Source organism: Lepidochelys olivacea, assembly GCF_965140295.1.
Source record: "Lepidochelys olivacea isolate rLepOli2 genome assembly, chromosome: 11".
Lineage (NCBI taxonomy): Eukaryota > Metazoa > Chordata > Testudines > Cheloniidae > Lepidochelys > Lepidochelys olivacea.
In genome coordinates, this window is record NC_140421.1 from 44853195 (window position 1) to 44871206 (window position 18012).

Here is an 18012-nt window from a genome sequence, read left to right on the forward strand (position 1 = left end):
GCTAAGCAGATTCAAATGTTTCAGCAGCAGCCAGTCAGAGAAGCTTATGAAAGAGTCATACTCCATGGCTCTTAGCTCCAAAGCTGAACACTCTTTTCAAGTCAAGAAGTGACTTCAGGTTCAAAATACCTGACAAAATATTATCTCAGGGCATGGCTATACTTGCAGATGTAGAGCACTGTGTGTTAAACCCGCCTTCGTACAGCGCAGTAGGGAAAGCGCTGCAGTCTGTCCACACTGACAGCTGCAAGTACACTGGTGGGGCCACATTTGCGGCACTTGCAGCAGCACTGGGAGCGGTGCATTGTGGACAGCTATCCCACAGAGCACCTCTTCCCATTCTGGCGCTGTGGCTTGTGGGAAAGGGGTGGGGAGTGCGGGGCACCCTATCCCAATGCCCCGCGATGCATCAGTTTGCATCCCAGCATTCCCTTTGCTTCCGTCCACATTTGGCGCCATCTTTCAACAGTTTTTGTACTGAGCGCTATGTCTTCCCTTTCGGTCTCGGGAATGGAGCCCAAACTGCTGAGGAATATACTGATGAGTCTCGCCAGCACATCACGTTTAGCAGTCGAGTTATTCCTTAAGATCCAAAGTGACAGTTCACCACCGTGGAACGCCGCTTTTGCGCTCAGGAAACAAGCACTTAGTGGTGGGATCACATCGTCATGCAAGTCTGGGATGACGAGCAGTGGCTGTAGAACTTTTGGCTGCAGAACTTTCGGATGAGAAAAGCCACTTTCATGGGACTGTGTGAGGCGCTCACCCCCACCCTGCTGAGCAAGGACATGAGATTGAGAGCTGCCCTGACTGTGGAGAAGTGGGTGGCTATTGCAATCTGGAAGCTGGCAACTCCAGACAGCTACCAATCGGGCGCTAACCAGTTTGGAGTGGGGAAGTCGACCATTGGAATAGCGTTGATGCAAGTTTGGAGGGCCATTAATCGCATCCTGCTCAGAAGAACCGTGACTCTGGGTAACGTGCATGACATTGTGGCTGGCTTTGTGCATGACATTGTATCCTCGGCATGGAGGTGGGGTCGCCCACAAGTATCATGTCCAGCTCTTTGTAAAAACGGCAGGTCGCGGGGGTAGCACCAGAGCAGCTGCTTGCCTCTCGGGCTTTGCCATAGGCATTCCACAGCTCCTTCACTTTAACCCTGCACTGCAGTGTGTCCCAGTCATGGCCCCTTTCCAGCATGTCCCTTGATATCTGCCCAAAGATATCCTAATTCCTGCAGCTGGAGCGCAACTGGGACTGGACAGTTTCCTCCCCCCAAACACTGATGAGGTCCAGCACCTCGCCATTGCTCTATACTGGGGATCGCTTGGCATGTGGAGGCATGGTCACCTGGAAAGATTCGCTGAGAGCACTCCACGCCTGGCTGAGCAAAACAGGATGGGGATTTTCAAAATTCCCAGAGAATTTAAAGGGCGGGTCTGACAGTTGGTCACCTGAGGGCAGGGCAGTAGAGTTCAAAGTGATGACCAGAGTGGCTAGAACAGGCATTGTGGGATACTTCTGGAGGCCGATCACAGAGCAATAGCAGACCAGGGCGTACACACTGGCGCCATGGCGCTCCAGCAGGGGCACATCGAACGTTATTCCACACGCTGAGGTGCAGTACCAGCAGCGCTGTAGCTGCAGAGACAGAGCGCTCTACGTGCCTTGCCAGTGTGGACGGGGAGTGAGCTAGGGCGCCCAGGGCTCCTTTATTGTGCTGTAACTTGCAAGTGTAGCCAAGCCAAACTGTGGAGGGATGAAGTGACCTTTGTTTCTAGCTAGTGGGGAGCATATGACTTTGTTACCATTTGGAAGCACTTTCGTAGGTGTGTCTTCTACTGCCTTTTCATTGCTTTTTGTAAGTCTTCTGATCGGCTTTGGTTCAAGCAGAGGCTGGGGGGAGGGGAGAGGAGGTCTTTCGTGAGTCAGAAAGGCTGGGTACTGCGCCCTAGTTCCCCAAGAACACAGAGTTGATAGGTAACAATATGCAGTGCTTAATATGTGAACACCGTACAAACAGCCAAATCGTGCTGTTTCAGTAACTTAGTAACTAAGTAACTTTCAGTAAGTAAAACAGTATTTAGACCAAACTGGAAATGGCCCACAATTCTCCTGCACCCGCTTCACTCCTGTAAGTCTAGGAGGATGTCAAGGCTGGAGAGAACTGGGCCCCTAGTTTAAATGAATGTGCGATTGCTACTATCCTCTACATTTCCTTGATGCAATAATTGATTTATTTTGACGTAACATCTGAAGACTATTTAGAAAACTAGAAATGAACATAAAGGAGGATTCAGTATTCTAAATCATAGACTTTAAAACTTTTGCTAGGATGAGTCTCTCACCAGATACTTATGATTACTAATGTCTAGAATGTGCAAAGTTTATACCAGGACAATACCAGAAATACAAACAGGGTAAAGAGATCTTTTTAGATGCTTTGTTTCTTGCCATGCCTTCTCAGGCAATCCATTGTTCCATATTTGGAAAATAAATTTTACAATTCTAATTTAATATCAACTATAAACCACTATGAAAGTAAGTAAAAGTAGTAAATGTCAGCCTCTTTTCCTAAAAAGTTACAAAACACAACAAAACACACTATAAAAAGGTACTGGCCTCCCCTCCAGCCTTACAAATGTAATAAACATGCTCTCGCACACAAATTAATCTACTTTTTATCAATATTAAAATTAGAATTGCTCTGCAGCCAGGAGCTCTGGCTGAGCACTGGTCACTGAAGAGGCCAAAAACACCAGAGGAAATTTCAGGAGGTGGGATATTCTCCTGTTGCCAGTGACTGACAGGTCTGGTTCTGCCCATAAGCCCAAAGCAGGCTGAAGTACCCATTGTAAAGGATCTGGGACCTTACCTCAACAAAGGAAAGAAATGAATTTATTGTTCACTGGAGAACATTCATTATGTATGGAAAATTCACTCTGACACACTATTAATGCTATAGTATTCTCACAGCTGCCATAGATTTCACAGAAATAGGAAATTGAACATTTGCTATGAAAACAGAATTTTACATTTTCAGAGAGATGTTATAACATTCCACCAGTTTACATATTGCAAATTATAAACCTGGTTGCACCTTAGGGGCTTTAATAACTCCACAAATTTTGTTATATTTTATCTGCTGCTAACAACTTTCTGAAAAGAACTAAGAAAAATACAAAAAACAATACTAGCATCTAGTTAATTCTAATTAAAAAATATAATTGTTTTCTATCGAATCAAGACACTAATGGCCACAAATGTCATTTCATCACACAATTTAGTCATCAGGTTTTGAAAAAGACTTTCTTAAATGCGGTATTTAATTCTGGGAGAAAAAAAAACATGAAAGGGAAAAACATACTTTGTTATGTGGGGTTGTTTCTTTACAGTTTCATTTTAAGAATATTATGATAAATCTCATTTTCAGGAACAATGACATCATATAGCTGAATTTAGTTCATTTGCATACTGGAATCCAATATGTTAAAACTAGGAATGGGCAAACCAATTCTTAAGCAAGAACTAGCCTGCACACCTTCCTTTTTTCTTGTGAATCACCTAAATGTTTAGAAACATTTAAAGTTCAGGAAAATACTTCCCCGTTCTCTTCCTCAACTTTAACAAGTCCCCCTACCTTTGTTGATACCATAACAAAGCTTGTATGCTAAACCATGCAGAATGTTCTTTCGAAATCTCATGTACTCTGTGTTGCTTCGTAAATGTGTGTATTTGAGGTTACCACTGCCTGAGGAAACTGAAGAGCACAGAAGATTTGAACAGAACAGCATAAGAGCTCCAGCAGAGAGGCTGCTAGACCTCATGAAATCTAAGCTCTATTATAGGACATTATTTAGGGACATTCCCAATTATGTTTTCATTTATTTTTCCTTAGCGTCTATGTGTGAGGGAGCCCCTTTAATGTATTCCTGAAGAGATCTGACATACTGTCTTAGAATTCTAATGCTTTTTTAAATGACTAGTAAAAAGCTAGCAAATAAGAAATAAACAACTTACACTGATTTTACATGACATCTAATAGCCAAAAAACTGAACACAAATACAATGGTAGAATCCAAGAAATTGGTATTAAATATTTACAACCATCTATATCCAATACACAATTCACATTCATGAAGTTGATAGTTTGCCAGTTGTACCTATGGATAATTGTATGTACTATTGATTAAACGTAACATCAAAAATTATAGGCCAGATGTTAAAAGGGCAACTCCCTTTATGCAGGAACAATCTGCTCCCACAAAAATGGTTGTGAACAAAAGGGAGACTGATTAGAGACTTTTAAAAAACAAAACAAAATCCTTGCAGTTGATTTTTTCAAGCAGCTGTTGCTTCTTTAATTCAGTTGTGGCTAAGCACTGTAACATATACGGCAAGATTTATAAGGTATGTTTATTGAGTTTATGCAATATGGCCAAGATTTTCAAGAATGAATAGCAATTTTGCCTCTAACGATGGTTGCTAAATTTGTGAAACTTTAAGTGAGCCTGATTTTGAAAAAGGGCTGAGTACCTACTTTAAAGGCGCCCAATTTTCAGAGTGTATCCCAAGTTGAGCACCCAAAAATTGAACCCCCAAAGTCACAAGTCACTTCTGAAAATCTTTGTCTAAAGAACTAGAGCATTGTAGTATCATTTGTTCAGACACATTGTGTTTTTTTGTAATGTACCCCTAGGGGGGAAAAAATTAGTTTGTAAGATTGCCACATGAGGAAAAATTATCTTCAGTGCAGAGCTGGAATGTTTTCTCCTTCTTGCCATATCTGGTGCTTCTGATGAAGACAGGAATGTTGCTCTCTTTCCTATCACTCCCCTGCACTGCAAGGAAAGCAACTAACCGGCAGTACATCTCAAGTATATACATCCATCGCAGTGAATGTTTTATGTGGTTTCCTGTATATAAAATTACTAACATAACTAGTGGTGGTTAAGGTGAGGTGCAGCCAGTGGCAAATGATATTTATATATTAAAAAAATTAAAGACACATATCTCTAAAATATTTGGAACCTTCAAATTGTGCATATTGTTAGCTGTATAACAATGGAAATATTTTATGATTAACCTCCTCTATCCTTCACTCCTTCTGTTGGTTGTTGTACTCACTTACTGTATCTTGTCTTAAATTAGAACATTGGTGTCCAAATTCCAGTTTTTCAAACTGGTCAAAACAATGGAATCTGAATGAAAACCAAAGCCAGAAGTTTAATCCAAGAGTTGCCAGTCAGCTCAAAATAGGCACAAGATTAAAAATAAAATTGAAAGAAATTTAAAACAAAGTAAACAAAATGGGTACACTTACATCTGCTGTAGAGGAAAACAAATGAGACTGATAACAAACAAGCTCCTGGTTCACAAAACTGATGTCATTCAACATATCTGCTGGACTGTATCCATCTGGTGGCAAGGAGGTACTATGGCCAATAATCTCTCAGAAATACAGAGAAATTGCTGTTCATCCATGTTTCTGATAGCAGGCATCTGACAGCTATTATCAGTTGCAAAAATAACAGCTATTCCTCCCTCTCTCACCTTTAATATCTAGCCAGTTATTAGTTTACATTTTCCCTCCTGGATTGCCATAAGATTCCGTCACATAAAGATACTTCAGAAAGGCAATAAGTTTCTAATTACACCCCATACACACCAAATCAAAGACACTGATGCGACAGACATTATTCATATTATATTATTATCCTCATTAGTCACACAGCAGTACTTAGGATGACTCCTTTTTGCATCAACAATTTTATTGCTGTGCACTGTACTCTAGACATATATTTTATATTTATTATAAATAATGAACAAACAACACTGACTTTAAAAGGGAAACATACAGTACTGTACTTACACACAATTACTGGAAATCATTTTTGATTTATGCAGCATTTCATACAGTACAAAACTTATATTAGTTTCAGTTTCCTAATTCATTTCACTCATGTCATATCATTCTTCATTCTAGAAACCATCACCACCTATTTAGGAGATAAGTCAAGGAAGCAGGAATTTTTCTTTACAAAAGACATTATTATTTATCCTGCGGTAAATACAATACTTCCTCTTATTGTCATTGCACAGTAATGTCAACACATATATTATGCTACCAATGGCACAACCATAGAATACTCAACATTTCTAGATAATAAGCTCTTCAGGGCATGTTCTGTACCACAGCCAGTGGATGGCGCGGGGGGGCTGGCTTGATCCTGATGAAATACACACACACCACCCCATTATTGGGTTAGCTGCTATTTTATCCCACTTCATCCCTTTCCACTAACTTGCCTGCCTTCTAATCCTCTACATCCCACCCACTCTTCTGAACCATTCACATCTTCGGCCAGGCTCTCACACAGATTTCTCATTTGCATGCACCCCCCATATTTTCTCACCCTTTCCACTCACAGTCTTTTACCCACCCCCACCCCCAGTTCTCTCTCCAGCCCCTGAACTCCCTCCTATGCTCCACATTCCCCTGCACAGGCACACAGTTTCTCCTTCTTGCCCTCTGTCCCTGCAAATTCACCTGATCCTCACAGTGTTCCCCTCGGCCTCCAGACAGCACAAGTGGGTGTCACCTTCCCCTAAGGTAAGCTTGGCTTCATTCCATTTGGGAAAAATCGGAGGCAGTGGTCATCTTTGCTAAAAGCAGCCTAAAGTGTCTCCTGCACAGGCTGTGTAGGCATTTTATGACCTCAGTCCCACTGAGAACACTGAGGGATGGTGAACCATCGACACGGAAAAACAGAAACTAATGAGGGTGAAAAGTTGTCAGTGGGTGCCTCTTGGTCCACATATCAAAACATAAGGCACCTTCTAGACTACTACATTTTAAACAATCTTGAGTCCACGCAACTCCAAAAATTGAAATCTATGGAGACAGTTTCATGAAGGAATTATCAATATGTATCGCTAGATGTACAATGGAGTGTGTTTGGTCTGCAGCTATATTATAGAAACCACAAAAAATGACTTTTTCTTCCTCTAGCATTAAAATATTGTATATTTAAATCTGCTCTCTGTAATACTACTAAACTACACATCTTGCCTAACAAGCAGGAACCTTTTTGTTAACCTTTACATTCCCTCTCTAAGGCCTTGTCTACACTAGGAAATTGTTCCTGAAATTTCCCACCACTGCTATCACTAGTGTGGACAAAATCCTGGTGGCCACTGGCATTTTGAGCAATGTCATGAAGACTTGCTGAGTGGGGTTACAGGATTCTTAAAACACTAGCCACCTAGAATCCTGTCCACCACCCAGAATATACCATTTAGAATCCTAAATTACTAGTGCTCCCATCAGTAGCATTGAACCAATGATAGCAGTACTGGGAAATCTTAGCCCAAACAGTGTCTAGCATAAACATAGCCCTAGAATCATGTCAAAAAGACAAAATTTACTGTAAGATAAATAGATCATTAATAATAAATGCCCTCCAACTTAATATGGCTGTTTAAAGCAATTATTCTGATTAAATTTAAATAGTCTAAGCAAATATGTGTTATTCAAAAGCCATTCATATTTCTGCTAAGTTCTTGGCATCTAAAGCCCTGAAATATTTTTGTTAATTTTGTATCAGTAATTATGGGTAATCATATTTTCTGGAATCACAGGTTAACATAATGAGACAATGTACCATCAACTGTGGTGATGATGCCAGACATAAAAAAAAAAATAGCATTTGATTTTTCGTTCCTACATCAAGTCTTTATGAAGTAAATGAAAGATCATATACATGAACTCTGGTTTTCTTGAAAAACGCTAACTGATAATAGTAGAACACTAGGACTTGACCTCATGAAATAAGAAACAGTTAGCATTGAGCTCCTTGCCTCTGTGGGGCTACAATTATATTTACTTCATCACAAGATTGGGAGAGAAACACTTTGTTATTAGTTCTACCTAGACATTTATGGAAGAGTTGAGAAAACAGATTCTCAATTAGAAAGCCTGTCTAGATCGTTGAAGCAAAATACAAACTGATCTTACAATATGAATACATCCAAAACTTATAATAAATAGATGAGAAACAGAGGTAGGTAGCAAGTTATCTCGATGTGATCTTATTACCACAGAGAAAAAGTTAATTCATTATTAATAAGGTGTGGGTTCCTCTCACAAAATAGGAGAATTGATCCTTAATAGTGGGAAGATTCTCTCGAGCTACCAGGGGAATGAAGCACACAAAATAAATAAGCTTACTTTTTCATCATCATCGGTAAAAGGAGCACCTCCAGGAGTTTTATTTATTGCTTGGGCAACACCAATAATCTCTCCGTCGTTGTTTCTTATGGGCATGCACAACAATGACTTTGTCTTGTAACCAGTCAGTTTGTCAATCTCATCATTAAAGCGACGATCCTACACAAGGAAATAAGGGAAGTATTAACATGTGTATCTTACTTTTCTGAGTTTTCTTCAAGGAGAGAAGTTCACTGAATATCTTCTTCACTCAATGTCTTTTTTTAACAGTGACATTATATTGGTACCTTATTCCCTATTACCATAGCATACCTAATTGTTGTTTTCCATAGTTAATATAGTGCAAGAGATAATCTTTCTTTTAAGGCTGTTCCAAGTATTAGGTATAATACACCCTTGTGCAGCGGGTCAGTGCAAGACCTATGCACCACTTAAGCACTCAAAATAGGATACAGGGGTTGACTTCGTCCTTAAAGAGCAGAATAGAAGACCCCAAGCGGAGAGCAGGAGAAGAAAACACAAGAAGCACTAAAGAGAAAAGCTTGTAACAGTAGAGCAGAGATATGCCTTTGAGAAGGAAGCCAGAAGCATCATCTCTTTCTACTCCAACATCCCCTTATATTCCTTCTCTCTTGCTCATTTGACCTTGCTTCAGAATGAATTACCTCTTTCATCTCCCAATACAAAAATGGAGCTGTTGTCTTCTTCCTGCTCCTCCTCTTCTGAAGAAGAAAGAGGGTGTTCTGACTCCCTCCTTCTGCCTCAAGAGCTTTCACCATTCTGGGTTCATTTTCCTCAGTGATCCCCAATGTGCTTGAGAATTGAGTACTCCTGTGATTCACTCACTCTGCCTTCCATAGGATCAGGCCCTGAATATTTTTCTCTTAATTTCATTAATTTATAGTAAATTTATTGTAATTGTTATATGTAACCATGTCAGGTAAAAAATGTCAGACAGAAGTGCCATTTTTAAGTTGGCCCTTTAAGCTTCTGTTTGCAGCTTGCCATATTCAAACTGCATTATGAGTTATGAAACAGAGACCATCTGAACAGAACAGTTGTTCACCAATGTAAGATTAGCTACCAATATTTTCAAAGTGGCGCCTAGGGCTTTAGCCACAATTAATGCCCAACCAAATCCCTCTGCAGTGCACTGAAAATGTATGGGCAAATACCTTATTCACCTGAATGGACTTAAAACAGAGTATCCATTAATTGGCTTCCTTTTCCCTTTAATTTGTAGAGTTCCAAGGGGTATGTTTTCAGTGTAGAGTGCCGGGATTTCACAGCACAACTCTCATTAATGTTAATGGGAGCAGTGTGACTGAATCTTTACAGTGAAAATGCACCCCTAAGCATTACATGCAACTAGTAATTATTTATTCAAGCAATTTGCAAAATTAATTTCTTGCCATTTTATTTATGTTTACTTTATGCAGATCAGGCACTCTGTGTTACATTCTCCGTTCCCATTTTAATATAAATAAATACCTGGTTTATATAAATGTATTTTTAGTATTAAATCACACTCTCATCAATCCACTGACATTTAGTTTTTATACCCTAGGATTTCATGAACTTCTATGTTATTAAGTGCTTGTATATAATTGCCAGATCATAAACTGAATAAAATTAATAAGAGTACATTTAAAATTCCCAGAGGAAATCATATAAAATGTGTACTTTCTCTGAGAAATTTGGATGGTGTATTTAATGCTTACCTGAAGCTACATTATGAACAGAAGGGACCTCTCAAAACAGGATGATATAAATCAAGGTATGACTTATTTTTAAATCCAAGTAATACAAAAATTCAAATAACAGGCAGCATACTAAACAATAAATATATCAAAATCAAATGCTAAAATTTCATCTATGCCAAAATATTTGTAAGTATTTTTGTACTATTAATTATTTACCTAAGCTAAGCATGTTCACTAATCCCCGTTAAAAAGGAATGTACGTGAGAGCTAAATCTCTGATAAAATTTGTCACTTCACAGCACTGGAAGAAGACTTCAACTTTCAAGACTGAAATTTCATATAATTCCATAGAGCTTAGAATTGTTTTTATGGCTTATGATTTGTTGTTGTTTTTTCTACAAGGTAGAACTGCTTTGTTTTGTTCCCATTCCAAGTGGGGTCAGAATGGTGAACACACAGTACTGTCTCCAAGAGGCATTCAGATACAGCAGTAATGGGTGTGGTACAAATACTTGGACATATAAAAGAAATTAACAGACACACAGCGCACATCCACAGTACCTCACTACAGGGATGTAACAAGAACTGTGAATCAAATATAATTAGGAAGACAATATTAAGTGTCTATAAACCAACTAAAGTTTAATCTTTATTACAAAATAATCACTGTACAGAACATTCTTTCTGAAGGAGTTATTTGATGAAGATAAAAGATCTAATTAATAGTGCTAGGCTGTGTATGCATACTGGGTACTTCACTAATAGCCTGTGCATGGTTTTTCTTCCCCAAAGATGGAAGTTGCTAGTTTTGGCCCAAATCATCTTTGTTTTTTTTCACATTACATTTGGTACATTAAGGAAATTTTGGCATGTTACATGAGATCTAATATTCAGAATGGGATTAAAGGGATCTGTAACACAACATCAAATGTTTCTGGAGAGCAGAGATTTAAATTTATTTAGACTTTTCCATCTAGAATTTACAGTGCATATCCAGATTGTAACTTCTGCAGAGCTGGGCCTTGACTTCTGATTTGTCTGTAATGGGCCGAGTACATTTTGGCACTATATAAGGAATAATAAAAAATCTATAGATCGGAATTATCTAGTACATTTAACTATATTTCTGGTCTCATAGGACAACAAGATTAATTCACTGATAATCATACTAATGTAAAATGTTGGTACTAAAAGACATTATGCTACACTGTATTTAGCACTTACATGTGAGTAGTGTGAATTCCTTTCCTTTATGGAAAAGCTAAATTCAAGCTGGAAAAAATTCATCCAGGTGCAGAAGACCCTGTAACTGGGTGTATCAATCCCACATTGGCAACACAGGGGTTAACAAACTGTTGTGGTCCCAAGAGGCCACGCCCCCTTTCTCTTGCTGGATATGATCCTGGTGGAGGGAGCATATAAAAGGAAGCAGCTCAGTTCAGTCTGGGCTGGCTGAGGAGGAGACTGGACATGCCTCCTGCAGAGGAGCTGCCAAGACACTCCAGACTGCCAAGGCAAAGTATTCTGACTACTCCGCGGGGAACCAATTGACTGCAGGGACTGAAGGGGATGCCAAATCACTGCCAACAGAGGAGATGCCCAAGGTGGGCCTAAGGGTAGGAAGCGACCCAGGTGATGCATTTTGGGGACATGAAGACCTGAATCCTGCATCAGGATAATTTGGTTTCAGAATCCAGTGGAGTAGGGTGGGCCCAGGTTCCCCTATCCTCCCTGCACTTGCCACTAGTATTGCTGCCCAGAGAGAGGGTGGCCCTATGATACTCTTGCCGCTAGGCACTGTTGCCCAGAGAAAGGACAGCCCTATGGTACTCTTACCGCTAGGGAGTGCCAGCAGGGAGAGGGCACCGTTTTGGATTTGTGTTTCTAGGCATCTTGGACTCTTACTGCTAGGTGCCACAGCTGCCACAGGGGCAGCCCTCTCAGACTCTTGGCTGCCCCCATTGATAGACCCACACAAGGTTCTCCATGTCATCTTATGCCTTGAGGTAAGGCTGAGCAGGTACATATGTGCTCCCTGAATACTGTGGCTAAGGGGTCTGTGTCAGTCCTGCACAGGTGATTGCAGAAAGTGGTGTAGTTGCAAAGTTATGTTCTTAACTCCCCCATAAATGGCATGGGAACTATGTGAAGCAGTAGTCCTAGAAGACAGTGTGTCCCATGACCCGACCCCTGGGAAGTGGGTTGATTCTTCCACGTCCAACCATTGTGTACGCCACCTGCATAAAGCCTGATAATTCAGATTTTAGGAAAGGGAAATGAATTTCACACTTTGGGGATAAAAATAAAGTTGTGCCATCGGTACTATTGTACTTTGATAAAAAATTGAGCTTTCATAGATGGAAGAATTTAAGAAATTGGAACTCTGATATAATTACTATCAGAAATGATAGTCTGATGGACAGAAACCAAAAAAATTAATATTAAAGGTTTGTCATACCTGCAATACATTAAATCATGCAGCACATTCAGTTCCCCACTTCAGCATCTTCAGGTCTCAGGTGGATTTATCAATTTGCACAGACCTCAAATCTTATTCTTTCTTATTCTTAATACTCTTCCTTCATCTAAATCTAGAATTTTCCCAAATATGGCTGTTGTGCCTGAACTTTCAGAGAACTTTGCCACATGACCATGCCATGGTTTAAAAATTGTAAAACATGGGATATTTCTTTCCTGGCTGGATCAGACTACAGCAGTCTCTAATTTAGTCCATACACTGGAGTAGATTCTCGATGGAGATTTATTTCTTGCTGACAGAAGAACTGTGTTCACCTAATCAGAATATTGTTTTGTAGAAGGGAGCTCTTGCGAGCTTCCAGGGGACTCTTGTTAAAACTCTGCCACCAAACTGAAGGGAAGGTTGACATTTTCTTACTTCTGATTAAGCTCTCTCTGTCTTCCCCCCTGCACTGCTAAATCATTCCTAACAGAGTTGACAATACTAGAGCTCATAAAAGTATTTCTGAAAAGCAACTATTTTGCCTTTTGCATGAACCAGGTTGCACCAAATGGCAGGAACTTTAAAAAAAAAAGACTAGAAAAAAAAATTCTGAGGATGTCTCCCTTCCCGACCCAATGTCACTACACAGTTTTTACTCCCACTACCCACATCAAATTACACAAGCAAATTACACTGCTATGACCTCAATACACTCAGATATTTTTCAGGAATAAGTTACAAAATGAAAAATGCACCTTCTTTGCCACTGCAGTGTTGCCTCCTTCCTTTGTCATACTTATGAGAATTTGGGGGGGGAAGGGGGGCAGATCATTTTTGTGGGTCCCTAATGTTAAAATACTGGCAGCACATCACTGTTATTGCTTCAGAGATGACCATTCCAAAGACATCCTGTCAGATTAAAATGATAGACTTGGGTGGAATATTGGACCCTGTCACTAAAGTCCATTGTCAACTGCAGGTGGGAATGGATATTAATGGTGGCTGATTTTACAGACTGAAAGACTGGGGAAGAGTCTTCCAGGTTGTAATAAATGCACCACTAGTATTTATAAAATAGGTGGATACAGCTCATGTGAAGGCAGAAGTGCAATCCCTCCCCCAATTCTTGCCGGCTTCCATTAAGGGACTGTACTGGTACAGTATAAGCAGCCCTTCGTCCCTCGGACCCATTTCAGTTTTCACGTACTCTGCCCTCTTGGCAACCCTCCTCCCATGTTAGCTGCATGAGCCACAGTTCCTCATTAAGAAATGACTCGCTGGCTGTGTGCAGCAGCTCTAATACATGATGTGTGGCTGAACTCAAAATGACAGAAAAACAGGAGAAAAAAATTCTGCAACAAACTACAATACAAATGTAAAAACAGGAGGGTGTTTTTTGTTTCTGCATTAAATTACCTATGGGGCACTGTTAGTGTTGTAAAACTTTAAACCAAGAATGGGATTGCACCATTCCATAAGGCTCCTCACCATATACAGACGCATTCTCTCTGTGGATTGGTAACTGAATGAAGACATGTCTCTCTCAGTACATTGTTAAAAGAAGGCCTCCCACAGCTGCTACACTGTCCGGATTTTCACTTTGATTTTTTAGGTTCCTCTGCCTTTGTATGTGTGACTAGTCGCTACTCGATGACTATTACTGCACATATGATCAAAAAAATCTTTTAAAGATGCACTGAATATAGTCTCACAATTAATGGAAATATTTATAATGAAATTTACACAAACTTTATCGAATATAAAAGGGGAACTGACAGCAACCCCAGTGTTTATGTTGACTAACAATTTCCATGACAAAAGATTCTTGTGATCTATTTTATATAAATAAAATGAAACAACTGAGAGCAAAATCAGCACCTTAGCAGAGGATACCTTTGAATAAAGAATGACCAGAATCAATACTAGAAGCCTTGGGGTTATTTTAAAGTGGACATTTAAATGAGTATTGCCTATTGGGGGAAGCCCTGAGTGTTGATTACACTATATTCCCAAAACAAATGGATCCATTACCACTGCTATTGAACTACCAAGTAAAAGCAGGACTTTCAGGAAACTTACTCAATAGGTGTATCTATAACTGGGAAGGGGTCTTGTCTGTGATTGAAAACTTTGACTGACCCAGGCTTCCTATGCTCAACAATGCAAGACTAACCTGAAAGTAATAGATGAGTGGACATGTACTGAAATTAATATTGCTCTAGAAATACAAGTTGGCATGTATTTCTGCTTTAGTTGGTACAATGAACAATATTTAATTTAGGTTTGTTCAGTATTTAATCATTATGATTTAAAGTAAAATTGTGTAGACATTTGATTGTGATGGTAAAGAGGAAATTCATAAAACACTGTCACAATATCATTAAAAGTGTAAGCTGTCACGTGGGGGGAGAAAAAATCCCAAGCAGCTGATTCCAATTAACCATTCCTCTTAGGGCTTGGCTACACTGGAAACTTCAAAGCGCTGCAGCAGGAACGTGCTTTGAAGTGCACGTGTGATCGTGTGTGAGCACTGGGAGAACTCTCCCAGCACTCCAGGTAATCCACCTCCATGAGGGGATTAGCTCAGAGTACTGGGAGCGCAGCTCAGACTTGCTGCGCTCAGGGGCGTGATTTTTTCACACCCCTGAGCCAGCAAGTTAGAGCACTATAAAATGTAAGTGTAGACAAGCCCTCAGAGGCTGCTGGGAGTAGGAAGGGTCTGACATCTATTTAAAGCCTGACCCAGCTCATTTCAGAAGAGAGAGAAGGAGGGGCAACACCCAAGAAGACTGGGATATTTGAGGAGTGTCGTGGGGAGAGGGAATCATCTTGGGGAAAAAGGCATTGAAACTGGGGAGAGTTGGCACAGGCTGGGGCCTAGGAAATTTTCGACTTGCCTGAGAGGTAAGAGAATTTATGGGGAAATGGTACTAAAGACTTTGGGTGCTGCTAATGATAAATGGAATACCAATATAGCCCTTTTATAAGTATTCCTACATTCTCTCTGGTGTTCTTCCTTCCTCATCATTTCTGTGGTGGTCAGGTTATCCTGGCACATCAGGCAATGGGCTGATGATATTTGGAGCTGTAGGATTTGGAGATTAGCTAGAAACTCAAGTCACCTTAGTGATCATCTGTCAAGCTTGGTGGGGCTGGTGGTTCACAGCTATTATTATGAAAGGTGACACTGACCAATCAGTCTTATAAATTAGTATGACTTAGCAGCTTTGTGATTTAGCTCTAAATTGGAGTTTTTGATACAAGGATTTTTTTGAATATTCATAGATGTAAACATAAATCTCACTTATTAAAAAAGCCTGCTTTTAAATCATGGTTTCCTGTTGCATGTGGCAGTTAGTATGTTAATACTGTAGTGCTTACAGAAACAGAACATTGTACTCCTCTCAGAAGAGTAACATGAAGAAAATAATGCCTTGTGATCTAACACTCAACCAGTTTAATGAGTTAAACATATATTTGGCTGTTTTAATGCCCCATCAGGCATCTTTTATCCGTCAAAGTGGGATCATAATACTGGATATCACTTACATTTCTAAATCACTGTGATTTGTCACAATCAGTGTATCCGGGGTTTGTTTGTTTTTTAATACTGTAAATTAATTAGGAGTTGTTCTTCTTCCTTGGGCTTTATTTGTGCCTCAGGAGTATACTACCCATCCTTTTGTTTCTAGAAAGAGTGGGTTACTAAACCGTAATCATTGATAAAGCAATGAGATTCCCTTGAGTTACTTGTCTGACAATTTCCTTAACAGAGCCAAAAAAAAAAAAAAGATAAATGGCTTTTAATAATGGCACCAAGGGCCCGGTCCTGCATGGTGTTGAAAGCATCCTGCAAACTGCTGAGCAGCCTCGCTATTACTTCAATAGGAGTTGAGAGCCCTCAGTCTCCTAGTAAGTGGCACTATGTAACATCATTTCTATAAAAAGGGTTGTCTTCTGTCTTAACTCACGTAATAAAATGGAATTCAGTGCAATTATCACAGAGTAGGTTTTACCAGTTCAGAAAATGAAATACCACAACAACATTATTTCATCAAGTAACTGCAACTATTTCTTTATTACATCTGAATTATTATCCAGAATGTATTATTATTGAAATGCTAATAATATGCTTTGCATTATTGAAGAGACAAAATAAACACAGTCCCCACCCCAAGGATTTTAGTCTAAAGCAAAACAGAGTAAACACCGTATGCTGGAATGACTGGGAATCTTTATTTTACTAATAATATTATTGTTTATTCACCACTTGTGGGCATCATAGAAGAAATTAACTTTAAGGAAGGATAAGAATTAAAACAGGGTGGTAGCTTGACAGGCCAGAATAAGGAGAGCTTTTATGTATGGGGGTAGCCTTAAGGAAAAGGCACAGACTGCTCCAAGGCAAACAGATGAGTGGGCCAAAAATTAAGAAAAATTATCTGTGCTTACCTCAGTTACCTTTCTTTGAGTAATAAGGTATATATGTCCATTAAAAGGGGTACTTCAGGCTGCCTGCAGCTTGGGGACAGAATCAGATCTGTCAATCACTTAGCAACAGGCAAATGCCCCACCTCCTTAAGTTCCCTCCCACTGAGACCGAATAGAATTATCTTGGCAAATGAATCTATTTTCCTAAATTACAGGGTGTGTTAACGATACTTTGAAGAAAAAGCACAATTTCTTCTGCTGCAGAGCATGGAAACTTTCCCTAATGAAGCAAATACAAATACTGAGGTATCTATTTCCATCTCTATTCTGATTATCTGTTTGTGTGAAGAGACAGATTTGTGAACCTTAGTAATAAAAAAAAAAATTGTGTGGGTTCAATACCAGGTTAATCAGCCCAGAGAGCCATAGCCTCTTCAGCCAGAAAGGCATAAACAGTATCACTGCTGCTCTCACCTTTCTATCCTTTGCATAGTCCTGGGGAGCAGCGGAAAAAATGGGAAGGCATGTAGCAAAGACCTTGCCTAGCTTTGTAAGAGACCATCCATCACTTTGCATCCCAGGTCCTGACACATGGAGAGGCCACAGGACACTTTACTGATGTTTCCAGATACAAAGAGGTCAAGCACCAGCCCACCAAATTAACTTATAATGACTGAGGAAATTTCTATGTGCAGGCTCCACTCTGTTTACTTCAACTTCTGCTATTTTAGTTTTGGTGTTCATCAGCTCCTGATAAACAATGCACATAGAGATAGTCTCCTTTCTAGTCAGATCACTTTCCTTTTTTCCCCCTCTCTGGGGTTGGGCTGATTGTGCTCTTCCTAGTTTATTTCTGAAACCTGGATCAGACACATTTGACTCATGACTTGAACAAGTTTCTCCATGGAAGTAATCATGCTCTAGGATCTCAATGAATCCTAGTATTCCAGCCAGTGGATGCTGTGCTAACAGTACCCAATGGAGATCACTGGACACAAGGGGGGTCTTTGGACACCGCTCCCTCCATTTCCTGCCACCTCTGTAACAGCCTCCCAGGGGTCCCTACTCATATCTGAGGTGAGGCCTCCAGGGGAATAAAAGACCAATGTGGATCCAAGAAGCTGCTGAGCCCCAGGAGTGGAAGAGAGACAGAGTATGCCTACACTGCATTCAGAGGTGCGACTCAG

General features: G+C 40.0%; 1 protein-coding gene across 1 annotated transcript in view; it reads right to left on the bottom strand.

Moving 5' to 3' along the window:
• The window catches only part of PDE11A (phosphodiesterase 11A), a 216051-nt gene that overhangs the window by 177224 nt on the left and 20815 nt on the right, over positions 1–18012 (bottom strand). The window contains exon 2 of the mRNA XM_084643060.1: positions 8231–8389. Within this exon, the coding sequence (XP_084499186.1) occupies positions 8231–8389 (159 nt within the window). The remainder of the gene's footprint in view (positions 1–8230; positions 8390–18012) is intronic.